This window comes from Spermophilus citellus (genome assembly GCF_964194105.1).
Source record: "Spermophilus citellus genome assembly, chromosome: 2".
Lineage (NCBI taxonomy): Eukaryota > Metazoa > Chordata > Mammalia > Rodentia > Sciuridae > Spermophilus > Spermophilus citellus.
The window spans coordinates 12,074,826-12,102,199 of NC_138183.1; the positions used below are offsets into that span (position 1 = coordinate 12,074,826).

General features: G+C 37.1%; 3 protein-coding genes and 1 long non-coding RNA gene across 18 annotated transcripts in view; 3 read left to right on the top strand and 1 right to left on the bottom strand.

Moving 5' to 3' along the window:
* Positions 1-66: 66 nt before the first annotated feature.
* ZBTB26 (zinc finger and BTB domain containing 26) lies at positions 67-10,901 on the top strand (the record flags this gene model as incomplete). 5 transcript variants are annotated; one of them, XM_081273411.1, is made up of 2 exons in its annotated part: positions 67-205; positions 9,566-10,901. In XM_081273411.1, the coding sequence occupies exon 2, from the start codon at positions 9,576-9,578 to the stop codon at positions 10,899-10,901; it is 1,326 nt and encodes a 441-aa protein (XP_081129537.1). In that variant the 5' UTR covers positions 67-205; positions 9,566-9,575. The 5 variants fall into 5 exon arrangements, with proteins under 5 accessions (XP_081129537.1, XP_081129535.1, XP_081129534.1 ...); XM_081273409.1 differs by having other exon boundaries at positions 130-201; XM_081273408.1 differs by lacking the exon at positions 67-205 and adding an exon at positions 1,301-1,341.
* Positions 92-19,966, top strand: ZBTB6 (zinc finger and BTB domain containing 6). Of its 5 annotated transcripts, none has more exons than XM_081273459.1 (3): positions 92-205; positions 15,052-15,116; positions 16,213-19,966. In XM_081273459.1, exon 3 carries the CDS (start codon positions 16,222-16,224, stop codon positions 17,494-17,496), a length of 1,275 nt encoding a protein of 424 aa, XP_081129585.1. In that variant the 5' UTR covers positions 92-205; positions 15,052-15,116; positions 16,213-16,221; the 3' UTR covers positions 17,497-19,966. The 5 variants fall into 5 exon arrangements, with proteins under 5 accessions (XP_081129585.1, XP_081129589.1, XP_081129587.1 ...); XM_081273461.1 differs by lacking the exon at positions 92-205 and adding an exon at positions 10,806-10,845; XM_081273460.1 differs by lacking the exon at positions 92-205 and adding an exon at positions 14,833-14,949.
* LOC308637235 lies at positions 9,817-15,010 on the bottom strand. The gene is made up of 4 exons (XR_014019586.1): positions 14,867-15,010; positions 11,419-11,533; positions 10,066-10,149; positions 9,817-9,941 (listed from the first exon to the last, which is right to left on the bottom strand). It is a non-coding gene; the product is annotated as an uncharacterized lncRNA (long non-coding RNA).
* Positions 19,967-21,058: 1,092 nt separating the features above from the next.
* The window catches only part of RC3H2 (ring finger and CCCH-type domains 2), a 65,256-nt gene continuing 58,940 nt past the window's right edge, over positions 21,059-27,374 (top strand). For 2 of the 7 annotated variants that reach the window (XM_081261177.1, XM_081261178.1), the window contains exon 1: positions 21,060-21,480. The gene's annotated coding sequence lies outside the window, so the exon portion shown is untranslated. Of the gene's footprint in view, positions 21,481-24,710; positions 24,764-25,923; positions 26,052-27,374 lie in introns of those variants that run through there. The other 5 variants (XM_081261174.1, XM_081261179.1, XM_081261175.1 and 2 more) reach the window with 4 other exon arrangements.

A 27,374-nucleotide genomic window follows, 5' to 3' on the forward strand; every position in this document is an offset into this window, starting at 1 on the left:
TCGAGGCCCCGTCGTCCTCCGAGCATTCCGATTGGTGGAGATGACCATGGGACCTGGAAGTTGTCTTTGTCCGGCCAGGGCTGCCCTTCCGGTTCCGTTGGGTCCCCCTTTGGCTCCGGTTCCCTGCCCCTCCCCCTTCCCGGAGCCCCGAGGGGCCGGAGCTCCTGGCTGTGCCGGATCCTGACGGCGACCTTCCCCCGGGTCTGTAAGTTCGACGCGGCCGGAGCACCGGGCTGGGATACGGGATCTCTCAAAATGGAACCCCTTGGGGCCCTGGATCGGCCGGGACCTGCACTAAAAAGAGGGCCAAGAGACTAGCCTAGGCCCTAGGGGACTTAATTAAGCCCTTAGTCCGGCCCACGTTGCTTCCCTCACCATTCCTTGCTTCTGGAGTGGGGAGTCCGAACATACCCTAGGGACCGCATCCTGGCACCCCAACCGAGGGCCCAACATTTGACCCCGATGCTGGACCCTGACGTCTTGTTGAAAGTGCCAGAGTTGAGGCCCGGGAAAAGGAAGCCTGCCTAAGGCAAGGCCTTTAGCGCCAACCCATGAGAATACGAGTTACTCTTTCAATGGGATTTCCCCAGTTCAGCCAGTTGCCAGAACACTTTGTACATTGTTGGCATTATGCCAGGCGCTGGGGATTCGTTAAATGTCGTTAAAATTTTCAGGGTCTAGTGTGTGAGCCATATATAAACAAGTGCACCTCAGAGAGAGAGGGAAAGAAAGAAGGATAGATAGTTTGCTTTATATGTACGAACTGTTCAAGGAGCAGTGCTGGGAAGACTTTAGAAGAGAAATCTGAATTATACTTCTTGGCGAGGATAAAGTGTGGAAGAGGCTTTCAATTAGAACGAACAGTTGGAGTGCTACTAAATAATGACTGAGTGTAATGTGTGAAAGAGTAAATCGGGGTGGGGCTGGGGGAGCTTCTATGCATAAGATGGAGTTTGAGGAAAGTAGGCTGGGGCCAGACAGTGAAAGGTTTAATTCTAATGACAGTTTTTTGATGAGTCTGATTTTCATTGCAAAAAGTCATTTTTTTTTCTATAATAAGCCTATAAGGAAGAAATTCCTATTAACTGAATCTGGACTTTTAAAGATAATGGTTAAGTACTTATTGTAATTAAGTTTAAAGGGGGTAATAGGATAAGTTTGGGGAGTGGCAGTAAATTCCTGAATTAGAGTTATGACAGTAATATTGCTTGCTTGACATAACAGTGTCAAAACTCCATAGGTAATTTATGTTGAGGGAGAAAAAGGTATCAAATCTAATCTCATTCATATACTTTAGGCCTTTGAAGAATATGATGCCATAATCAGAAACAGAATGATAAGGTTAGTGTAGATTACAAATTCACTTTTTGTTACATGTTGAAATCTAATGGGATAGCCACACAGAACTCGCCCAGCATAGAGTTGGAAGTGTACATCTGGAGATCAGCCAAAACATAGTGGCATACAGGTGGAAGCTATAGGAAGAGCTGGCATCAAAAAGGGAGTGTTGAGGAAGAAGGACATTTTGACAGGGGAAGGTAGTGGATGCATTTTATGAAGCTGAAAAAGAACTGTAACTAGTAGTAGTTGGTACAGTAGCGGAAACAGAGGGTTCTAGCAACCAAGAAGACCCAGTTATCAAGAGAATTGAAGACTCCGCTCGATTAATTCATGCAAAAGCACCTGAGGGATAAGAAGGGGAAAAAGTGATTAATTTCATTATTAAGAGATCATTAGTGGCCTTTTAAAGTCAATTTTAGGCTGGGCATGGTGCCACATGCTTGTAATCACAGCACCTTTGGAGATTGAGGCAGGATCACAAGTTCAAGCCTCAGCATCTTAGCAAAACCCTATCTCAAATTAAAAAATAAAAATGATATATGGAGAATTGGTTAAGTGGGTATCAGAAAAGAATGCATATGAAGGATTTCACAATAAAAACTGACAGGTTTTTGTCTATTTACTTAAGACATGCTTATAGATCACATACAACATTTGAAGCTTTTTTTAAAAAACTAACTGATTTAGCCAGGTGTGGTGGCTCTCACCTGTAATCCCAGCAGCTCAGGAGGCTGAGGCAGTAGGATTATGAGTTCAAAGACAGCCTCAGCAATTCAGTGAAACCCTGTCTCAAAATAAAATATAAAAAAGGCCTGGGATGTGGCTTGGTGGTTAAGCACCTGTGGGTTCAATCCCCAGTGCCCCTCCCCCCGCAAATTAACTGATTTAATTCTCCATAACCACAGTATAAAGTAATTTACTATTGGTAGACAGGAAAACTGAAGCAGAATTGATAAGTAACTTGCACAAAGTCACATAGTTATAGTTGAGCAGGGTTTTACTTGTAGAAAATATGGCTCAAGAGTCTATGTTTTGCCTCCACTACTTTGCAGAGACAATATTTTTGGAGGCAAAGGAGTAAGTATGAAAATTTTAAGAAAAGATAGGCTTATTCTTAAAAAAAAAATGGAGAGGCTTGGAAGGAGACACAATTTGAAAAGGTAAGTAATGAATTTATGTTTGTGATATATTTCTTATTTTTTTCCTCTCTTCTATGCCAACTTAGGTCTATTTCTTCCACTTTTATGCTTTCATTTATCACTTGCCATGAATCCAAATCCACCTAGCTAATAAATCTTTACCATGATGTTATGTAGGCTTTTCTGACTCACTATTTTTAATACCAGATTCATCCCCTTTAGTATTCTCTAGCTCACTGAATGACAGCCAAAGATATTTAGTCACTCAAATCAAATAGCTTGGAGTCATTTTGACTTTATTTTCTTTCTTCTCCACTTTGGTAACCAAGATTGTCTTTTTTTTTTTTTTTTTTTTTAATTGCATTACTGAGTATTGAACTCAGGGGCCCTCTTTACCACCGATCCATATCCCAGACCCCCCACTCTTTTGTTTTGAAACAGGGTCTCACCAAGTGGCTGAGGATGGATTCAAACTTACCATTCTGCCTTAGTTTCTCCAGTTGCTGAGATTATAGGTATGAGCCACCCCTGGCAAGATTATTAGTTCTTTGAAACATCTCTTAAATCTATTTTCTCTCCATCCACATTATCATTTCTATTCAGGCCTTCATCTTTTCTGCCTTAATCTGTTAGAATAACATCATATGAAAGGTTTCCTTGCCTGTGCAGTCACTGTTCTATAAGGCATCTCCACAATTTTTTTTTTCTTAATTGGCTGAGTTTGATATAGTGTAACAGTGTGGGCATCATGCATTTTAAGTAATAGAGAAATAGCCTAGAGCAGGCACTTTTGAGTAGCTTAAATTGAGGTAAAGGTTACTGATGAGGATGTGGGTTTAGGAATTCTTAACATAAAGAGGATAATAAAACACTGAGAAACAATACAGGCTTTCTGAGTAAGTCTTGAAAAATCATTGCAAAAATCCAAGACTGAGCTTTGAAGGATATACTTCCTTCACTTAATTTAGTGAATCCTCAAGGAAAGACTAGCAAAACAATGGTAAAAAAACTTTTGAGGTTGGGGTGGGGGAATATAGCTCGGTTGGCAGAGTGCTTGTCTAGCAAGCACAAAGCCCTGGGCTCAAAACCCAGCACCACAAGAAAAAAGAAAACTGAGGTAAGTAGGTAAGAAACTGGTTTACTTCTGTACATTAGTTTAAGAAAAGTGAACTAGGGCTAAGGATACAGCTCAGTGGTATAATGCATGTAGCTTGTGCAAGGCCCTGGGTTCTAATCCCATCACCACAAAAAATAAAATAGGGCTGGGGCTATTGCTCAGTGGCAGAGCACTTGCCTAGCATGTGTGAGGTACTGGGTTCCATTCTCAGCACCATATAAAAATAAAACAAAATAAAGGCATTCTGTCCATTTACAACTATAAAAAATAAATAAAATAATGAGCTAGCTCTATATTTGTCCACCCAATTAGCTCTCAAAAAGAATAGATGAAAAAAGCAAGTTGCAAAACAATTTATGTATAAGAAACATGTTTATGTTTTCTGTGGTAGCCATGTATTAATATTTATAAAATAGGGACAGTGAGCATCAGGAAAGACCAAGTATTGAGTGGTAGGCACCCGGGAAAAGGAATTTTATCTACAATGATTAAAATTTTTCTGGAAAGGATATATTTCTATATATAATATATTTGAAAGTCAAAACAAGGGCTGGGGATATAGCTCAATTGGTAGAGTGTTTGCTTTGCATGCACAAGTTCCTGGGTTCAATCCCCAGCACTCCCCCCTCCCCGGAAAAAAAAAAAAGTCCAAACAAGACAAAGGAGTGAGAACTTAAGAGAATGTAGCTTCATGAAAGTCACTCAAAAGAAGAAAAGTACTGAGGTTTACAGATAGGAAGGCTGCAGCATAATACAGTCTATTTGAGAAAATGGCATATTATGTTAGTGAGAAACAAGACTACCAGGTCACTGTTAGTGCTGAATTGAAGGATAAGGGCCCTCTGTGAGGTAAATAAGGAAACAGACTAGCATGGTTTTAGGAGTTTATTATCCAGAAAGAAAAGTTTCTCTTAGCAGCAGTTATTATGGGAATTTGAGATAAGAAACTTAGGTATTTTCTCACTGCTTGGCCACCCTAGGCTATTCATTAGCCCTTTTTGATTATTCCTGTTTGAACAAAGGGAAAATTTTAATTCTGTTCTAAAATATTAATAGAAGGACTGTGTAAATATAAGCAAAGAAAATGTAATTTTAAGTGAGAATATCTCTGTTTACATTGATGTTAAAGAAATGGTTATCAGCAGTATTTAAATTTTTAAAATATTTTTTTTTAGTTGTCATGGACTTTTATTTATGTGTGTTGCTGAGAATCTAACCCAGTGCCTCACACATTCTAGGCAAGCGCTCTACCATTGAGCTACAACCCCAGCCCAGTATTTAGACTTAATCTCAGTAACCTGGGCAGTAGATGGTAAGGAGGCCTGACCTGTGGCAATGACATTAAGAACAAGTAAGAGAATTTGGGAATCATTCTAAGGAAAGAATCAACAGAATGTGGTGCCCATGTCTCCATTCTACCTGATGAATTCTTTGCTTTCTTTCAGTTACAAGGAGCCGTACTATAATCCAGAATTGTATAAGTGATTTTTATGAATATTATGAATAATTACTACTATACTTAGAAGTTACTTACAGGTGGAGATTCTGAAATCAAATATATTCATGTTTGTTTTGTGTTATTTGCAAATGGTATTAAGTTTCAATCAACAAATGTAAATATATAAAAGATGGAAAACTAATAATGAAGTTAGATGAGAAAGGAAGGTATAACAAGGCAAAAGACATTAAATGCAATCAGGAATACAACCAATGCAGAAATGATTTATACCATTAAAATTTTTTATACTTGATGCAAATTTGGCTTTAAGTGGTAGTTTTTGTTTCTGAACATAAGCTTTGTATTAAAGCATTAATAAAACATACAGAAGTGTACAAATCTTAAGTATACAGCTCAATAGATTTTCTTGGCCTACTCTTGGGGAGAGAAATCTGAACTATTATACAGTTAAAATATAATCCTTTAGGCAAAACTGCATCTAGCTTAGTTTCATATATGGAATTTGGCATAAATGCAGCTTGGGCACACGGTTTAGCTCCAACACTTAACACTTCCTACTTAATTTCAGCAAGTTATTTTGGATAATAATGATACCTGGCTATAGAGATTTTCAGGATTAAACAAGTCAATTTAGGTAAAACATTTAGAATTATACTTGGCTTATAACAAGGATGCAGAAAAGGTTAGGTATTATTATTTTTCTTATTTAAAAAATTAAGGGGCTAGGGATGTGGCTCAAGTGGTAGGGTGCTTGCCTAGCATGCGTGAGGCACTGGGTTCGATTCTCAGCACCACATAAAAATAAATAAATATAAATAAAGATACTGTGTCCACCTAAAACTAAAAAATGAATATTTTTAAAAAATAAAAAATTAAGCTAGTTTATTAGAAATTTAATAATTTTTATATTACATATTTTGTGGCCATGTCTGTATAGGTGATCCTAGGGATCAATAGAACCTTGGGCGTATACTAAGCAAGCACTTTAACAATGAGCTACACTCCAGCCCTTTAATACCTATTTTGTTTTTTGGTTTTTTTTTCCTTATTACCTATTTTTAAAACATCAAAACAAAGTGTTTAAATTTTGGTTTTATGTGGCCAAAACTATTTTGGGAATCAAACCCCTGAAAAATGTTTTACCCCAAGTACTCAACAGAGTATCATGATACTAAAGAGCATTCCTTTCATCGATCAATAATAATTCCTTAGGGAACATTACGAGTGCATTATTCTGCTGATCTTTGTTTAATAAACTGTGTGAAGCATAACCAACAGTTGGTCCTTTCCATCAAATAACTAACAATCTACTGAAAAGAGAACTCATGCCAGGAAACAATTAAAGGATACACTATAGGGTCTGGAAATAACAGTTTGAAGGAGACAATGCAGCAAAATGACAGGTATTTCCTAAATTTCCTAAAAAGAGTAACTTTCCCTCACATTCTTGGACTATAGCAGATTGATTAAAGCAAGCACTTTTCTAAGATATCTGTTTGGCTACTAATGGTAAGTTTCTTGAGAACTGATGAATAAAAAGTAAATGAAATTATATTATCATTCCTCATGTTTAGAGTATCAAGGAACAATTATCCCTCTAAAACTGTGAGTGCTATCACACTGTAGTTGGAAACAATGAGTAGAAAAATACTGACTTGAGGGTATCATGATCAGCTATAATACAGTCAAGACCAGCTGAACTCTTAAAATTAGAATCCCATTTTTGTTTAGCCACTTAACTTTTTTATAATTTCTGGTTGTTATCAACTGCAACATTCACCATTTCAGTTTGACAGTAGACATTTTAAGCTACTGCAATTGCTAAAACTGACCAATGATAAAGAGTTTGCTGCTTTAGATTACTGATATACTTCCTTGTATCTTCTAGTTTCCTCTATATTTGATACTGCCTTTCCTTAGATACATTTGCTTCTCTACATCCCTTCTTTCTCAGTGAAGTTTTTAATACTTATTGTGATCATTTGTTATCCATATATTCAGAATGCTATACAGAGGGAAAGCATATACTTTATTAATCAACTGTGCCATACCAGTTCCCATTTTTCATATACATTTCATATACCTACCTGGTATATAATCTACACATTTATGGTTTTCATTCTCTATATCCAGTGAGTTTTCAAGTTCTCTAAGTGATCTTTTGTTACTTGCTCATCATTCCCATTTTTATTCCTTTGTAAGCCCTCGTGGCTTCAGATTTGTAATGTCTGTGCATGCAATAAGATGGTCTTCATAACAGTTCTTCCTTCTTAATACTTTCAGATTAACCCTATAGGTTCAGCCAATACAAATTGTCACCTGCTGTGTGTTTATATAATAGTAGGTGAAGGGAGTATACACCAGTTTGAATAGAAGAGTTTAGCCAGTAATGAGGCAAGCAATAAGTAGAATTTAGAGCAAAAGAAAAGACTATTTCACCCAAGAAGATATGGGCTCCAGCATTAGTCCATTGAATAGGATGGAGGTTTCCCTCATGCCATGTAACCAGAGTTTGGAGGGGAAGGAAGTATTTAATGAAGTATTTTAGGGTTTTGATAGAAATACTTTGCTAAGGGCCCTAGAGACAACTCTTTTACTCTAAGGGATCAGGGAAGGGCCTCTCAGGAAATAAAAACTGGCTAGAAGTTAGTGTTCTATACTGAGGAAACATATGTGATAAGATGTGGAGTCAATAGAATAATGACCTTTCATACCAGGTTCTGAGGAATAGGAACAAAACTTGGACTCTGTTATCATGAACTGATATTCTGTGAGCCTCTGAAAATCAGTGTTATTGAACTTAAAATGTCAGAGATTGGCCTTAGGTTTAGATAAGGCCAAGGAAACTAGTTATCTCATTTAACTGAACTAAAAGACTGACGAATACAAAAAATTCAAGGTGAATTTTCAGATGTATTGAGATTGTAGAACTTCAAGATATGAAAAGAGACTGTCAGTTTATTATCTTTACAATGACTACTAGACCATTAGTATGGTTAATTCATCTTTTCCCTCTAGAGAGACACGTGGGAAGCCAAGTTCTGAGAAAATCTGGAGTGTGGAAATTGAACATGGAGACTATCCAAAAGAACTGCTATGTCAGCAGACCAATATGCATAGTGTTTTGTTGTTGTTGTTGTTGTTTTGTTTTTAAAAAACAGTGCTGAGGATGAGAGAGCCGGGGCCTCATGCATGCTAGGCAAGTCCTCTACCACTGAGCTACATCCCCCAGCCCTGTGCAAAGGGTTTTAGCAAAGATACTTTCTCTGTGGTTGAAAAGGTTATGCCTATGTTTGCCTTAATTATTATTAGGTTTAGTTAACAAGCTTATTCAAGAGGTTAGTTTTCTTTCAAGAAACAACAGGAAGTCATTGAAGGATTTCATGCAGGGTGGGATATAATCATGTGTTTAAAAGATGGCATGTGATGTATAAGAGGGAATAGAAACTGGAAGCCAATAGAAATACTTATGAATCGGATTTAGTAGTCCATGTGAAAGTACTGATGGGTAAAAAGGGAAAAAGAGGAAAGAACAGAATCTAGAAGGGGTTGATTAGATCTATATTACTCCTACTAATGTTCCTACCACGTGACTTTTCTGTATCAAGTATTTTCTTTATATATCAAGGATTTTGTTTGTTTGGAAGGTACCAGGGATTGAATCCCCAAGGGTCACATCCCTGACCTTTTTTTATTCTGAGGCAGGATCTCACTGAATTGCTTAAGCCTCACTAAGTTGCTGAGACTGCCTTGAACTTGTGATCCTCCTGCCTTAGCCTCCTGAGAAGGGGAATTACAGGCATGTACCAAGGTGCCGAACTCAAGAAATGTTCTTAAAACAGAGTTTAGATTTATCCACAATGCACAGAATAAAGAAATATGTTTGAATACTTGCCAAACATTGTCCCTCTACATCTGTAACTTTTTCATTTTATCACAGAATTACTCATATGTATTCACAGTGGAAAAACAAAACAGAAATGAAAATAAAACAAATTCACATTGATCTAGACAGGAAAGGGACTGTCCAGGAATGCATGTGGCAAACAATGTTGTTGTGGTTCTTTAAAATACAAAGCAAAGGAAGAGTATTTTGATTTAGGAGACACAGGTCCACAGTTTCATACAAAAGAAACTAATCACTTCGTCTTGACTTTGGTTGGGATGTTTTAGTTTGCTTTTGAAACCTGACTGAATTCTCATTTGAGAAGTGAATAAATATTCTTAGCATTATCCAATATAATATATATTCTTATATTATAAGTGTCTTAAAAGTTGAGTGAATGCCCAGCTATTTACACTTATTTATGTCTACTCTTTAGGTGCAATTGACCCTTGATATTGGTAAGGAGCAATTTTTAATAGCCATCAAAAGCTTCCTCTTTCAAAGAAAATTTCATATGCATACATACAAAGCATGACAACAAATTTGGTTTTGAAAGGTAAATCCAGGTTTCTTAATTGTTTAAATTTCCTTAAATTCAACCTTTTTACATTTTTGTTCTTTAGGTCTGCCAAAATGTCTGAAAGATCAGATCTCCTTCACTTCAAGTTTGAAAATTATGGAGATTCAATGTTACAAAAAATGAACAAATTAAGAGAAGAGAATAAATTTTGTGATGTTACAGTTCTCATAGATGATATTGAGGTACAGGGGCATAAAATTGTGTTTGCTGCAGGTTCCCCCTTCCTAAGAGACCAGTTTTTACTGAATGATTCCAGAGAGGTGAAAATCTCAATATTACAGAGTTCTGAAGTGGGGAGACAATTGCTCTTATCCTGTTATAGTGGTGTGCTGGAATTCCCTGAGATGGAACTGGTAAATTACTTGACTGCTGCGAGTTTTCTTCAGATGAGCCACATTGTAGAACGATGCACACGGGCCCTGTGGAAGTTTATAAAGCCAAAACAACCAATGGATAGTAAAGAGGGATGTGAACCACAGAGTGCTTCTCCCCAGTCAAAAGAACAGCAGGGAGATGCCAGAGGCTCCCCAAAGCAGGACTCACCTTGTATTCATCCATCTGAAGACAGTATGGATATGGAGGACAGTGATATTCAGATTGTTAAGGTAGAATCTATTGGGGATGTATCTGAGGTTAGAAGTAAGAAAGATCAGAACCAGTTTATTTCTTCTGAACCCACTGCTTTACACTCATCAGAGCCCCAGCACTCCCTGATAAATTCAACTGTGGAAAACAGAGTAAGTGAAATAGAACAAAACCATCTCCACAATTATGCCCTTTCTTATACAGGCAGTGATAACATCATCATGACCTCAAAAGATGTTTTTGGGCCTAATATTCGAGGTGTAGACAAAGGCTTACAGTGGCATCACCAGTGCCCAAAGTGTACCAGGGTGTTTCGTCACCTGGAGAACTACGCCAACCATTTAAAAATGCACAAACTCTTTATGTGTCTACTCTGCGGCAAGACTTTTACTCAGAAAGGCAATCTTCATCGACACATGCGCGTACATGCCGGAATTAAACCATTCCAGTGTAAAATCTGTGGGAAAACCTTTTCTCAGAAGTGTTCCTTACAGGATCATCTTAACCTTCACAGTGGAGATAAGCCCCATAAGTGTAACTATTGTGACATGGTTTTTGCACATAAGCCAGTTTTGAGGAAACACCTTAAGCAGCTGCATGGCAAAAACAGCTTTGATAATGCAAATGAGAGAAATGTGCAAGACCTCACAGTGGATTTTGATTCTTTTGCATGTACGACAGTCACAGACTCTAAAGGGTGTCAGCCACAGCCTGACGCAACACAGGTCCTGGATGCAGGTAAACTGGCCCAAGCTGTCCTGAACTTAAGGAGTGATAGTACTTGTGTGAATTGAGTAGGGACTTAATGCTCACAACTAGCAGTGACTGAGAATGTGACAATAGTCTTGAGTATTTTTAGGAGTGGTTTTGCTAGTTTGACTTCTCTGAAGCCTCTGTGCAGGTGGTATGGGGTGAGTTAAAGCACTAACAGACCAGGCAACTTACCACTTGGAGTGGATTTGCCTTCCTTCTGATCTCTCCCATTTTATGTTTTATTTATCCTGTGATGTCTGTTTTCCTTTCCCAAGGAATACTTCCATTTGTCTACCTAATGTTGTCTTAGACTTACACTGTTTTAGGCTTTTACCAGGCAGTCTGAAGGTCACCAACAAATTAACAATATCATCCCACTCTCCACTAATAGATGCTATGCTAAGAGAAGTGAATAGTTTTGGTTTTTGGCAAAAAATAGGTTGAGATATATGATAATACTGCTGTTGATGTGAATGTGATAGAACCGTCTGGTTGCCTATTGATAATTCATCCATGTCTGATAAATTAATGAGTCTGCATCCTACCATCTGTACTTGCCTTGCAGCTGGCTATCAAAAAGTACGTTGGTTGTTCTATGCCCTTTTCAACACTATTGAAGCCCAACTTCATCTCATTGTTCACACAAACCAGAGTACAATCTTTTCAGCCACATCTGGAGACAGAGATCACCATGAGGAGTATAATTAACAAAGGACAAAAATACAATTAATACAACAGTACTCACATGGAATGTCTTCCAAGTAGCATATCCCAGCAAGAGACCATATTCTTAAAGCATAGCTTAGTGATGCTTTTGAAATCATGATTGTTTCAGGCACACTTGAAATGTGCAAAAGAATAATGGTTTCTCTAGAAGGGGGCTGTTGAGGAGTCTCTGAACTTTACATCAGAGTTCAGCCATCAGAAAGGTGAGTCTGGCTATAGAGTTTTGTCCAGTTAACTACAAGTATCTTAATTCTTCCCTCATGTATCTTAATTTCTAAAATATATATTAAAAAAAAGTTAAGTGGGACATAGGAACAATCTGTGCTTTTGGAACAATTTTGCATTCAGATACTCCTCTTAAAGGGACCCCATCCCACTTTCCCACTTTCAATAGATTGATAATACAAAGTTGCTCTTCTAGTATGGAAAAACAAAACAACTGTTTCTCCCAAAGCACATTTCAGGCATAGAATTTTCAGTTTTATTTAAGACCCTGAGTTAGAATTAGCAATAGGACTGTTAAGAGTACTTAGAGAATCCTAAGAAATCATTTATTCCATCTCTTTCATTTTAAGTTGGGACATCCAAAGCTCAAGAGCTGTCCTGGCCAAGACTGGCCAAAATCCATAAGTGACTAAATATAAATTAATATCTCCTTTCTTGTTCCCATTATACCTTGATTTAAAGACATTTAGTACACAATGGAGAATAATGCATTAGCAAAAAGCTCCCAGTTTGTTTCACTTCTGTGTTTACTTGTTGGCTTTCTGAGACAGCCTGGATTTTGCCAACAAAATATCACCAAGGGACTTATTTATGTTATTATTTTTTTTAGATTTATCTTATTTTTATTTTTTGTGGTGCTGGGGATCAAACCCAGAGCATCTCGTGCATGCTTGGCAAGCACTCTGCCACTGAGCTATATCACTAGTCCATTAATTATTTTTTAGTTTGATAAGTATTACATTCTCCTCAAGCAAGTGACTGATATGTTAAGTATTGGTTAGAGAGGGAAAAGGCAAGTGAGAATAATGTGAGAAGGCTCCCAATGTGAAATTGATTTGTCTGGAAAACTGTTTATTTCATTTTCTTCAGGACTTTGTTTTTATTTTTGGGCAATGAGAACGCATACAAAGATAATCAAAAAAAAGGCTAATTCATATAGTCTGATGGGTCATAATTTGAAACGTTTCCATGTGAGTCAAATTTGAAGTATAATTTCTTTTGTTTAAAAATTTGAGAATACAGTTGAGTGATAAGATCACTAGGTACCTTATATGCCCAGCATTACTCATTATTATAGTCTAATGTTGCTTTCTAGCATTCTGATTTGTATATGATCCAAAGACTATAAATTCTATGCAACAGTAAGACTAGAGTACCAACCAGTATTGGGTTTTTTCTCTGAATATCATTTCTTCACAGGAAAATTTCAAGTTGGAATGCTTCCTTTGGTCATATGCATTTCCTGTTTTTGTTACTATTTTTGAAGACTGAAAGGCAGGGGTTCAAATATGATTGGTCTCTGGTTGGAGACTATTTCTGAATTAGTTCAGTCACTTGAGAAACTTTTTTTTTTTTTTTTTTTTTTTTTTGCTGGGGATTGTGCATGCTGAGCACATGCTCTACCACTGAACTACACCTTCAGCCTCAAGAAACATTTATTAAGCACCTACTGTTGCCAGGTACTATATAGATACTGAGGATATGAAGGTAAGATTTGATATGGTCCCTGCCCTAATGGACCTTATAATCTTATGTGGTCTCAATTTGATTTTCTACTTAGAATAATAAAACTGCCTTGTTTTCTTTGGTCACTTAAAGCATTTTTTCTGATTTTCTCTTGGTAAAACTTTTAATTCTCACTTTTTGCAAGCGCAAACCACTGAAGTATCTGCAGTCTCCTCCATTCTTGGTTGGAGAGGTGTTTTGTTTCTGTGAGACATTTTCTAATTTTGGTGAGACTTGCCTTTTCTCCTTCTTAGCTTATACATGTTTCTTAGATTATGTTGCAGAGAGGTCAAGTTTCTGATATAAAGTAAATTTTATACAGGAAGATGACTTTCAAACATAGTCATGTTCCTATAGAGAATAATTTTAAAATCTTTGTCTTTCAGCATTTGTATTTTATCCATCCCCAGCATAATTAAGAAGGAGAAAGGACTCTTTTCCAGTTTGGTTTTTAAAAATGGCTGTGTCTCAGTTATTTATTTATTATTTTATTTAAAGACAAACTCCAAATTGAAGTGGTTCTAAGGTAAATCAGATGTGGTTTTAATTTGTTTTAGTTTCTTCATTAGGTCTATGATGGAAGGTGACCAGTGTCACCACTTCTAAAATCTTGTCCTAAACAAACCACACATTTTATATCAGCTCATGACTAGCTGTTCTAAATCTGTTGTATGTTAGACATACTATGAACTACCTCTTCACTTATTATGGGGAAGTTTCCTTAATAAAAGTGTGACAATTAAAACTCTGGTGTCAATGGTTTACTTTCTTTTCTCTCCCCTCCTTCTTTTTCGGTTGCTTGAATATGTATCCAGTATACTTATTCTTTAAAGCACATTAATCAAATATGCTGAGTATACTTTCAGAAGGAAATACGAGTTAACCAAAATTAGTTATTACTGGAATCGGCTATTTCCATGAGAATTGGCTGAGAGGTAAAGCAGCTGTTTTAAAAACTGGTTCAGACATTTTATGCCTACTAAGTAAGTACTAAACTTTAGGAAAGCAAAATCAGTAAGTACTATCTTAAATACCTCCTGTATGGGACACAAATATCAAAACAGGTATGATAAATGCAGTATTGATGGCAGACAAATGGATTATAGGAGTGGGAACCAATTAGGATAAGTGGGAAGAAATGCTTTGCATGGTTAAAGCCGCTGCTTCTATCCCCAGTTCTTTTGGGGCTGGAATGTAGCTAGATGGTCTTGCCTTTCAGGAGCGAGGCTCTGGATTTGATCCAGCACAGCAAAAATAAGAAAGATAACTGACCAAAGAGGGTGGGCACTGGGGAGTGGACTTGAAACTTATCTTGCTATCTTCAGACTTTGGGCCCAGATCGTGATGGCACTAGTTAGGCAATCTTGAATACAGATCCCCCCACGGTAGTTTCTCCTTTCCTCAAGAAGTAAATGGCCTCGTAAAGGAAAACCCCGCCCCGTAATAATCCACAAGGACCCTCCACAGGTTTCGGCGTTGGGTACTGGAACGCAAGTGCCGTGACCCAACTTCACACTCGTCTCCTACATGGATGTTGGGGAGGACTCACGAAGGGGAATGGCTCGCGTCCCGAAACTGGGAAGAAGAAAGGAGGCTCGCCGGCATTTGGGTGCTTTTCTGTCGTTCCAGGAGGTAGGGGGTCTGAGGAAAAGTCTCAGATGTCCTTCCGGGGCGCCCAGGCGGCTCCCCGAGTGAGCAATAAAGCTGATTGACACCGGATGTGTTTCCTCCTAGGCTAAGCCCTCCTTCCGGCCTGGCCGCCGCTACCGCGGAAGCCTCAACACCGGTTTTCAGGGTCGGTAAGTGAGCGATTCGCCAGGTGTTGAGGCCTGAAGAGGAGGAGGAGGGCGGCAGTGCGCGACCCCCGAGAAGCTAATTGGGTGCTGTAGTGCCTCGGCCGATAGGGCCTTGGCCCTGGAAAACTCGGCTTGTGCTGTACGCGGAGCCGGAGGGATTATCCGGGCCACCGTGATCTAGTGCTAGGTCCACAGTGTTGCCTGACCTCTTCCCCCTCCGTGGTAGCTTCTATACTCACGGAGGAACGCGGAGGAATCCAGGTGTCTTCTCCTGGTGCTCTGAGAGCGACTGACCCTGTGGGAGGAGTCACTGTAGTCTCATTTGTTTTAGGTTTAAAGGAGCCTAATCACGAGCTGGAAAAAGGAGCTGGAAACGCGAAAGTAATAACTATGCAGAGGTGTATTTAGGTGTTTTTATCTGAGCGATTATGAAGAATTTAATATCTAAGGAACTAAGAGTATGATTAGTAGAGGGAGATCAAGATGTAAAAGTGAATTAGGCTTAAATAGCGAAGGATCGTGCATTATTTTTAAGAACCTAAAGGCCATCCTGGAGTTAAAGGAGAGCAATGGATGACTTAAATCAGAAGAGAGATTTATTTTGTTGTTTAATTATGATGATGATGTTAATTCGGGTGGAAATCAGGAGGGTTATGCAAGAGATTGTTAATGTTGAGGAAGCCTGGGGGAAAACATTACAATGATCCATGTGAACAGGGCTGAGGAACTGTAGTAGTCGTGGGGAACAGAAGGTCTGTACATAAAAGTTTCTAATTTGGAATATCATGCTGAGTGTAGTTTTTTTGTGATCACTTTGCCTATTACTGGATATTAAAAAATGAGTGTTCTTGATCACAAGGCACATAAAATTTAGCCAATATGAGAAATGTGTCTTGAGGTCATAGACAAATGCATTATACTTTTCTGGATTTTGAGATGGTGATATAGAGGTTCACTCTTAGCACCCAGAGTACAATTTGGGTTTTTTTTTTTCCATTTCAGCTTTGGGTTTTGGAGAGGAAGGGAATTATTCTTACTATCATAGCGGGACGAAGCGTTCCTTATCCTTATATCAATGTTTGTGTTTTATTCTGCTTAGATTTTGACCATGGCTGCTGAGTCTGATGTTTTGCACTTCCAGTTTGAACAGCAAGGAGATGTGGTCTTGCAGAAAATGAATCTCTTGAGGCAGCAGAATTTATTTTGTGATGTATCAATTTATATTAATGACACTGAGTTCCAGGGGCACAAGGTGATATTGGCTGCTTGTTCCACTTTTATGAGAGATCAGTTTTTACTCACACAATCAAAACATGTCAGAATCACCATTCTGCAAAGTGCAGAAGTTGGCAGAAAATTGTTGCTCTCTTGCTACACTGGAGCACTTGAAGTAAAAAGGAAAGAGCTTTTGAAATATTTGACTGCTGCCAGTTACCTTCAGATGGTTCACATTGTGGAAAAGTGCACAGAAGCTTTGTCAAAGTATCTGGAAATTGATCTATCTATGAAAAACAACAACCAACATGCTGACCTGTGTCACTCTTCTGATCCAGATGTTAAGAATGAAGAAGAAAGTTCTGATAAGGACTGTGAGATAATTGAAATTTCAGAAGATAGCCCTATAAACATAGATTTCCATGTTAAACAAGAGGAAGACAATGTGTTACAGACCACAGTAGAAAGCTTGACATCAGAGAGAAAGGAAATGAAGTCACCAGAGCTATCCCCAATAGATGTGGGTTTTAAAGACAATGAAATTTGTATCCTTCATGTAGAATCTATCAGTACAGCTAGTGGAGAAAATGGGCAGTTTTCACAGCCTTGTACCTCATCAAAAGCAAGCCTGTATTTCTCTGAAACACAGCATTCATTGATTAATTCTACAGTGGAGAGCAGAGTGGCAGAAGTTCCTGGGAATCAAGGTCAGGGTTTATTTTGTGAGAATACTGATGAAAGTCATGGTACAGCAAGTGAGATTCAGAACCTAGAGGAGAGTTATTCACTGAGGCACCAGTGTCCCAGGTGTCCGCGAGGGTTTCTTCATGTAGAAAACTACCTGCGCCACCTTAAGATGCATAAACTCTTCTTGTGTTTACAATGTGGGAAAACATTTACACAGAAGAAAAATCTTAACCGGCACATTCGAGGGCATATGGGCATTCGGCCCTTTCAGTGTACTGTGTGTCTGAAGACCTTTACTGCTAAAAGCACGCTTCAGGACCACTTGAACATACACAGTGGGGATAGGCCATACAAGTGCCACTGTTGTGATATGGATTTCAAGCACAAGTCTGCTCTCAAAAAGCATTTAACCTCTGTTCATGGCAGAAGTAGTGGTGAAAAATTACCTAGACCTGATCTTAAAAGGCAAGATCTGCTATAAATGGAATCATGGACTTCCTTTGTAAACTTTGTATCATTCTCATAGGTTTTAGAAATGCAGTATTTGTAATAATTTTATTGTTCCCCATCCCTTCCCCTTTTAGGTCTGCCTCACATGTTATTGTTTCTGAACTTCTGACAGTTCCAAAAAATTGTGAGAGGCAGGAAAAAGTTATGGGACTTGTCTTGTCGTGTATGTTACATATAAGTCCCAGTGGTACACTTTGAGAAATAGTGTTTTACTTAAATATTTTTTATTCTGATGACTGAGGATCCGACAGTATTTGCAGATTCTGATTTGTAGTGTCTAGATAATTAATTTAAATGTTAAATCCAACTATATAATAACTTTAATTAATCAGAATAATGAAAGAAAATAAATTTTAAAATGCACTATTATTCATTACTAGTCATTTTTTTTAAGAACAGGAATTACTAGGAACATTTTTCCTTTTCTGCTAAACAAACACCAAGATACCTATTATTTTAAATTATAAAGGAACACAATTCAGATTCACTTTGGAATAGAATTTCCTTAGAAAATGTTAAATTCCTTAAAGTACTTTCATTTTTATTATCATTATACATATTTTAGAATAATTAAGGGGCTATTGATTTTACTTAATACAGTTAAATCATAATTTTTTAGTTTTTGTATCACCACTGCCATTGGAATATAGAACAGTTCCATCACTTCCCTTATCTCCTTCATGCTGCTCTTTGTGGTCAGTTCTTCCTAGCTCTAAACCCTGGCAGTAGTTCTTCATCACTATAATTTTGTCTTTTCTGGAATGTCAGATAAATGGAATCTTAGTATATTCCCTTTTGAGATTTTTTTCCATGCAACATAATGCCTTTGAGGTTCATTCATGCACATATCAATTTTCATTCCCTTTTTCCTTTTTAATTGTCAATATATTTTAGTTGTCACTAGATGAATGGTTTAAATGTGAATAGCTGCTAGTGTTAATTATTAGTGATGATATTTTCATTTAATGCATTTTTATCTGCTCTTTAAACAAAAATCTTACCCATTCTTAGAGTTTTATTTGATATTTCCAGAAAAGCAAAACCATATAATTACTATAGTAGGAGTAATATTCTGAGTCAGCTCTCTTAATGTCCCTGCCTACATATAATACAAAACTTGTTTTCGTTGTCATAACAAAGATCAAAATATATCACAGGGCAAATCACCTCCTCTAAAATGCAGGAACTACTTTTAATAAAGAAGCCTGACTGAACAAATTTAACTTTCAGGCTGTTCTATGCTTTTTCTACTTACCTCAGCTTTATGTAAAATTTCTACTGTAATTAATTTCTATTGATGTCCTGTATTTTAAAACATAATATACTTTGTACCACTTATAAGAATTTCATGAAGAATCATATTGATTGTTGTAAATGTAAAATATTGTTTTTGTGATACTCATGTGGGAAAGATACTCTCCATAGAATTTTACTCTGGGGGGAGACTTTAAAGATTCTAAGTCTCATATTTGATGAGAAAAACTGACTTTATTACCCAGGTCACTAATTAATAACATTGGGCAGGTCACCTGTCCTTTAATGTTCCTTAATTTTATATATAAAAATTTTGGTCTTGATAATTTGTAAGATCATTTCCAGGTCTAAAATTGCATATTATATTTAATTCTATTTGAGAACTGAGAAAAGAGGAAAGCAAGAGAGGAGAGTTTTGTGTCTATGAATGTTGCTATATAAATACTCCATTGGATACAGAATTTTTCTAAAGTAGTGTTTTTCTTCCACTGAGTAATATAATACTTCAGTGCTTAATTTTCTTTCCCATTTCAGTAAGTGACCATTTATAGTTGTGAAAGTATTTCCCTTTGAGGAATAATTTGTGTTTGAAGTACTTATTTTTCCTTACTAGGATAAAATTTTGAAGGGAGGGGCTCGGGATGGGAAGAGAGAGTAAAATAAACTGAATTTTTTTAGGAATTGGCATTTACTATCTTGGATGTTTGAGAAAAATTTGGTTGAAAATGTTTAGGTTTATGTGTGCCTTGTAAGATTGTTGTAAAATTCTTTTGTGAGCACTTTGAGATTTTTGCTTTGGGGGAAGGGTGTTTTGTAAAAGTGATGGTTGTTATTTATATTATTTATTCCTGTTAACTAGAACAGTGATCTTAAAACATTCCTAGGAGAGTATGTTTGCATGATGTGTCTTAAAAGTTGCAGGTGAATGGAATCATTTTTAATATGTAGGCATGGAAAAGCAAAGTGTAGAATTTCTTCATTTAAAATATTCACTTTTAGTTGTTTCTGTTTTTGATAAGATAAAATTATTTGTGAACAGCTTTTTTATTTACTGCATTTATAAATATAAAAGACCTTGAAAGGTAGTTGTTACTTTGTTGTAAGAGAAAATCCTTGCTGTTTTTCCTTGATGTAACTAGCTTTTATGTTTACATAAGAAATAATAAAGTGGAGGTGGGAATAGAGAACTTCATGTCTTGCCTATGTCCATGAATTTTAGGTCACAATTTCTCCTATTTAATCATTTACTCTAAAAATACCTATTGAGTTTTTAATTATCTGTACTAGAATCTGTGTATAAAAACAAAAATCCCTGTACTCATGAAACTTTTATTCTAGTGGAAGGAGACAAACAGTAAACAAGTAAAATTAATGTATGTCAAATTTTGAAAACGGGTTTGAAGATAGAAATAGGAAGTCTAGGGAAAGTGGGTTGGGATTGTTATATGTAGTGATCAGTATACTTTTGAAAAATCAGGTATATTCCCTCGTCTGTGGAATAGAAATAATTGTGTATATACATGTGTGCATATATACATATGTATTTACATGTTTATGTGCATATACCCACAAATATATGTCTTCACACACATATATATGTCTTCCATAGAATTGAAAAATACAATAGGTTGGAAAGCCACTATATAAATATAATCACCCATCACTCTCCAGTTGAAAATATAAAAATGAACTGCTGATTGTTGGGAACATTTATTTTGGATTGTTATATATTCCATATAGCAAAGTGAATTTAAAGGATAACAACATATACATAAAAGTCTGATGGGGGCCAATGAATTTTTCCAAAAGCGCTGATCTTGTCATCAGGCAGTAATAGCCATGTTTTTAAAGCTCATTATATAACATTATGCATATTTTAATTAATGTTTGGTTTACTTCCATAGAACTTTTTGATGGACATCTAGTTCCACATTGAAGGAGCTCAGGGTTTTCTCTTTAATAAGATTAGAGAGGTGTAAGTGTCTGCCAATTAAACTTTTTCATTTTGGTGTTTTTGTTTTGTGATTGGCAGATTACGTGGTACCAATGTGAAAGAATTGAGGGATCCGCTCAGCATTTCATTACAGGAGAATGAAGTAGAAAGTAACACGGGTGTATCAGATTCTGTTCAAAGAACACGCTTCATGGTGGGAGACTGACAGTACAGTACCTCACGACAGTGTCTAGCCGGCGTAGATGAATGCACAGGGATTTTCCCATCAATCCCTTCGCCTAGCCTAGAATTCCTCACAGCAGTCCCACAGTGCTCCGGGGCCTCCTCGTCACGTGATGAGGGTGGATTGGTTAGCCCAGAGAGAAGCCAATGCGCAGTTTAGGTGGCAGGGACTACTAAGCTTCTCTTTCACCTCACCAACTCCCGGGCTTGCGTAATCTCGCGTGTACTGGAGAGAATCTTCTCGCGAGAGCTAAGTCGGGATCCCTCCAGGTCCGCCTCCGTGGTGAGGAGGAGGAGGAGGAGGAGAAGGAGGAGGAGGAGGCGGAGGGTGGAGGAGGAGGAGGAGGCCCCGCCGTGGCCTTCGCCGCCGCCAACGGGGCTGTCCCTGTAGCTCCCGATGGAGTTTGAGGCCGTGAAACCGCCGCCGAGCTCTGCCCCGGCGAGACGAGGCGCCTCCGTCGCCGAGCCGCGCCGTCGCGGGGCTCCCGGGAGCGGCCCTTAGCGACCCCGCCCGGGCCCCCTCAGGTAGGGCGGGGGCGGGCACGATGCGGCTCGGGCCCCAGCCCGGTGCCAGGTCCCCAGCGGTCGGGCGGGAGACCGGTCTCAACCCGGGGGCCTGTGCACTGCTGCTGCCGGAACCCCGAGGGTTGGGAACTGAGGGCCGCACCTGACACTCGGACGGAACCCCGGGCCTGAGGAGGCCCCTGTCTCGGGTAGGGCTTTTTTGATGCGGAGCGACCGGCTCAAATGGCCACCTTCCTCCAATACTGGCCGAGAGGACGCCTCTGACCACTAAGGAACCCACCCAAGCGAAGGCCAGGTTTCCCTCTCCCTTTCCTCCCCCAGTTAGTAAGAGAGGGCTTTGGAAGAGGTCCTCGAAATCTGGTCCTCTTCTGGCTTTTCATCTTGCTGCCCTGGGGCTTCCGGAGACCCTCGCGCAGGGATGGTGGAGGCGATGTGAGCGGTATAAATAGGGACCTTGGCCAAACAATGCCCTGCGAGGGCTTAACCTCCCTGGAGGGAGATGGCCCGACCTGAGTGGTTGCACAGATGATCTGACTAGAAGCAATGGCATGAAACACAGCCAGGGAATTCTGCTATGGCTCTCTTTTTTCCCCCTTTCATATTTTTTTTTCCTTGGGGAAGCCTCTTGAGAAGGCTCTTCCACCATCTTAGAAGAATGGTAGAGAGCATCTTTGTTTCTCAGAGAAGCAGCTTTACTTTTCTCTCTCCTTAGCTTTCAGGAAGGAAGGAGATGAGGGTAGCTGTCATTTCCATCCTTCAGATCACCAGTTTAAGGTATCAGCAGATAGAATCTTCACACTAAAATAGTCTCAAGTAATCCCTGACATAAAGTAGATCTAATCCAGTGATTCTCAACCCTTTTTATATTTTCATAAAACCCACCTGGATTCTCATTTTAACTCCTACTGTCCTCTTACCTAGGTCCATTCTTTGTTATTTCTACTCGTTCCCCACCCACTGTGATCAGAATGACTTTGTATCCTAAATAAAGTGCTTAAATCATTTCCATTTTTGTGTTAGTCAAAACTTTTAAGTTCCAATAGGAACTTTTGATTAACCTGAGAAAGCTAATATTGCTAGACCGAAGCGATATAATTTCACCCAAAAGCAAAGAAAAATTAGTTTGTGCAGTCTTTTTGTAGTTAAATACGTACAGAACTTTGTTGAGGCTTTTTGAATCATTAAGTGTAGTGCATGGATTCTCCTGTTTTCACCTTATTTTTATCTAGTTTAAAGTTAAACTAATATCCCTGTCTTAATGTTGTTTACTTTCACATCCTACTAAGTACTGTTCTTCACTATTGCCTCCTTTTTTTTTTTTTTGGAGATTTATTTTTTCCAAATTCTGGAGTTTGGAAAATTGCTAGAAGGGCAAAATGTTAAACATTCCACTCTCGTTTAGAAAAAGCGGATGTTATAATTCAAGCAGGCTTTTTTATTCTCTGATGATCTAATTGCAGTTGTGTTCATTAGGGGATCCTTTGAGTTACTACTGATCTGTTATTACTGTTGTGTTAACCTGACATGTAAGAAGACTTATGTCCTTTGTTCATATTTTCATTAATTCCCATTCTGCTTTTGTAATTTGCAGTCTTCCACTGACAGAGCATTTTTCTTTACACAGGATTTATATTCACATATAGAACATAAACTGTGATAGGTAAAAGTGTTAAATAAACTTATAAGAAGTTGTAATAAGAACTTGCTTATTGTTTTGGTTAGACTCATTGAAATTTCACTTCCTAATGTTGGAAAAAGGAAGCATGTTGTAAAAATAAAGCTAGTTGAAACATGTTTAAATTGATGTTTGGCACCCAGTCTCATGTCTGTTTTAAGTTACATCTTTCTGATGAGGGCTTTTTAATTTTATGAATGCCTTAATAGTGACTTTCATCTCAAATTTTTTCATAGAAAGTAGTTTTGAGTATTTCTTTATAATCTTTAGTAATCCTGAGTTGCTCTGTCCATTACTAACCAGTAAGAAATTGAGAACATGTGGAAATTGAGAACTTGAAGCTGTGTGAATTGAGATGTGCTATAAGTATAAAAAACAGATTTTCAAGACTTAATACTAAGTTCTTTTTTAATATTTCAATAATTTTTTTCTTTTTGTCTTTTATATGGTAGTTGGTATTGAACTCAGAAACTTTCTACAAATCTCTGAGCTACATTCCCAGACCTTTTTATCTTTATTTAAAGATAGGGTCTCACTAAGTTGCCCAGGCAGGTCTTGAACTTGTGATGGATCCTCTCACCTCAGTCTTCTGAGTAGCTGGTATTAGAAGGGTATAATAGTAGCTGGTATTTATACTGAGTACATGATCATATTTTAGATAAGTTGGACTAAATAAAACATTAATAAACTTAATTTTACTTTTTTTTCATATGACAAGATTTTAAATTACTTGCTTTTTTGTTGTTTATTTTGGTTTGGGATTGAGTAGCCTTGCATATGCTGAACATTTACTCTTATCACTGAGCTATACCTCTAACACCTTGCATTATGTATTTATTGGACATTGCTTTTCTAGAGGAATACTACTTTTTCAAGAAATAAATTAACTAAATAAAAGTAAACATATGGGTTTGGGGATATAGTCAGTAGTATATTGCTTTCCTTGCATGTGTGAGACCCTGGATTTGATCCCTAGAACTGCAATCAGTCAATAAATGTAGATACATGAAAACCAAAAGTAGATACATGAAAACCTGACAGAGTATACTCTTATAATTAGAAAAATCAAAGAGCTAAAGACTTTGGTAATAAGAAAGTTATCAAATGGCTATTATTTGATAGGCAGAAACAAATACCTAAGTGCCTTTTCAAAAATAATCCATCTTTGAAGTCAAGCCATCACTAAAGAAGCAAAACTTTATTAGTTGGAATAGAAATTTATCTCATTGGGGCTGGGGGTGCGGCTCAGTGGTAGAATGCTTGCCATCTACAACTAAAAAAATATTAATAGAAAAAAGAAAAAAAATTTACTTATTATTTCCCTATTAAAAGGCATTGAAAGTTATATCATACACTTAAAGAACTGAGTTTCAACCCCGTAATTGATTTAAGAAATAAAACATGATTCTTACATATTTATAAGTTAAAGTCACATATAATCACAGTGTTTATAATTCAGTATCTTTTTCTTCAATCCTTTTGATGTGTTTGGGTGCTGAGTTTTAGAGTTTACAGATTATTTCGATTGTTTTTTGTTTCTTTGCTTGTTTTTTAGGTTAAGACCTAGATTGTGCTTCTGGTGCTTTAAATATAATTTTAAGTCCAAAGGTAATTATTTTAAAGTTTTCTGAATTGACAAGTATTGTTATCCATTTTAATAGTTTATAATCCTCACATGTGTTAACTAGAATGAAAAAACAATGATTGTTTTAATTTACACACCTGAGCCCCAATGTTTATATTTTTATAAACAGAATTATAAAATAATATGCATGTATGTATATGCATGTACATAAATTATATATACACACACAGTGAAAAACATGTAAACTTTACTCTGACATTTTGAAATCAAATGCCATGGTCCTGAACTGGCTGCATAATATGGTGGACTAATAACAGAAAATGAAAGTGCTTAGCTGGTATGCAGTTTGCTCTTAATAAAGCAGTTTGTAATTTGCATCATGAGAGATGTCTATTCCTATTTTATGTCTCTTCTTATTTTATGAGTTAGCCCTCATAGCAAGGAACTTATGGCTTAGAAAATTATATGAGGGAAAATTTGTTTAAGGTTGTGCCCCTACTTTAGCATTTCTTTGTTTTGTCTTATTGTCCTTCAGTGTTAGAAGCTAGTAACTAAAATTAGTTATTTCAAAAGATGGATTGTTTTTCTTAAGTAATCTAGTAATCTCTACAGTATTTAGGGACAAGGACTTTTATCCATTTTATCCCAACTTGAAATGTTTTAGGAGTATATTTAAGATGAATACTTCAGTGTTAACTATAAATGTTAACAGCAGTTTAGACTTCCATAGAGTCAAATAAATCCCATAAAATGTGCTAGTATATGGGCTGGGGATGTGGCTCAAGCGGTAGCGTGCTCGCCTGGCATGCGTGCGGCCCGGGTTCAGTCTCAGCACCACATACAAACAAAGATGTGTCTGCCAAAAACTAAAAAATAAATATTAAAAAATTCCCCCCCCTCTCTCTCTCTCTCTCTCTCTCTCTCTCAAAAAAAATGTGCTAGTATAAACCTAGAAGGTTTACAAATTAACATATATTCTTAGCTCTCTATGGCTCGTTCATAAGCTTTTTTAAAAGAAGTATTAGGAAAATAACGATATCCATCATTTTGGGTAGGTATAAAAATATTTTCTAGGTAAATTACAATTACCATTTTTGTTTTTTGAGAGAGAGAGAGAATTTTAATATTTATTTCTTTTTTTAGTTTTCGGCGGACACAACATCTTTGTTTGTATGTGGTGCTGAGGATCGAACCCGGGCCCCACGCATGCCAGGCCAGCGAGCTACCGCTTGAGCCACATCCCCAGCCCCTACAATTACCATTTTTAAAGCCCAATTTTGTCCTCACTCATCAAACATTTTAATGGACTATGTAAGTTTTTTCTGTATTTCAGATAAAATTTTATTTGTTTTTGTCTTGAGCAATCTAATTTATTGATAATGGTAATGAACAAAAACAATTTTTAAAAAAATCAAAAAATTCATTATATCAAGTTATGTAAGGAAAATGTAGTTCATAATTTTGTTGTCAAAAACTTAGAATCTGACATATAGCAGGAGGCAAATTTGGAATTATTAGGAATTATTACCCAAACTTTGTTAGGTTGTTTTTTTGTTTTTTCCCCCCCAGTTCTGGAGATTAAACCCAGGGCCTCCCACATGCTAGGCAAGTGCTCAAACTATCAAGTGTATTCTTGAATACAGTAGTTGGAAAACTAAAGAAAGAGTATTTGCCCTGTTTCCCATTACCCAGTGGACTGAGACACCCTAATCCACAAAATTAACATTTCCAAATAATAACTTTTTCCATTGTGGAAAAAGTTTGTTGGTTCAAGTTATTAACTGACTTAAGGCTCTCAATAGTAGATTTAAGACAAAATTAATTTTTGCTTAGATTTACAAATTTTCCCTGTATAATTTTGCAATAAAGGAAACTGAATATTAAATACATTAGTTTTAGGAAGTTATCGGTTCACCTACTTAGGCCTCATTTCTAAACTTGGAATCATAATTACTGATTTTTAGATTGCTGGTTTAATCAATATGACAATGTGAAGGTGACTGGTGTAAAAATAAATTGTAATTTATAAGATTTGCATTAGAACTTTGAGAAAAAATTTATATAGGGTGCTTTTTACATAGAAGACTGTTTTACCAAGATATTTTTAGAGTCTCAGTTTTTGTGAACATAAAAACACAAGGCTAATTAGAGGGGATGGAGACATGGCTCAGTGGTAGAGCCCTTGCCTAGCATGTGTGAGGCACTGGGTTCGATTCTTAGCACCACATAAAAATGAATAAATAAAACAAAGGTATTGTGTCCATCTACAACTAAAAAATTTTTTAAAGGTTGGGGGACTAATAGAATTCATTTTTATTTTGGAATATTGGGGAATGCTTTCAGTTATCTACTTTTCTATCCTGAGTTTAACTGCATTTTTAAACTTCTAATTTCTGTGTAATTAATATATCTGGGTTGGTAAACATTCCTATGAAATAAAGTATTAGCTCTTTAATTGCCCTAAATACCTAGATTTCTTGTTCACCAGAGAGCCTTTGTCAGACTTACATAAGATTTGAATTGAAAAATACAGAAAATTTGTGAAATGTAAAGTTAGTGTAATCTTATTTTGCTAAAAATTATGAAGCAGATTTTATTCTTAGAAATAAAATTCTCTTAATTATTTTCTAGTGC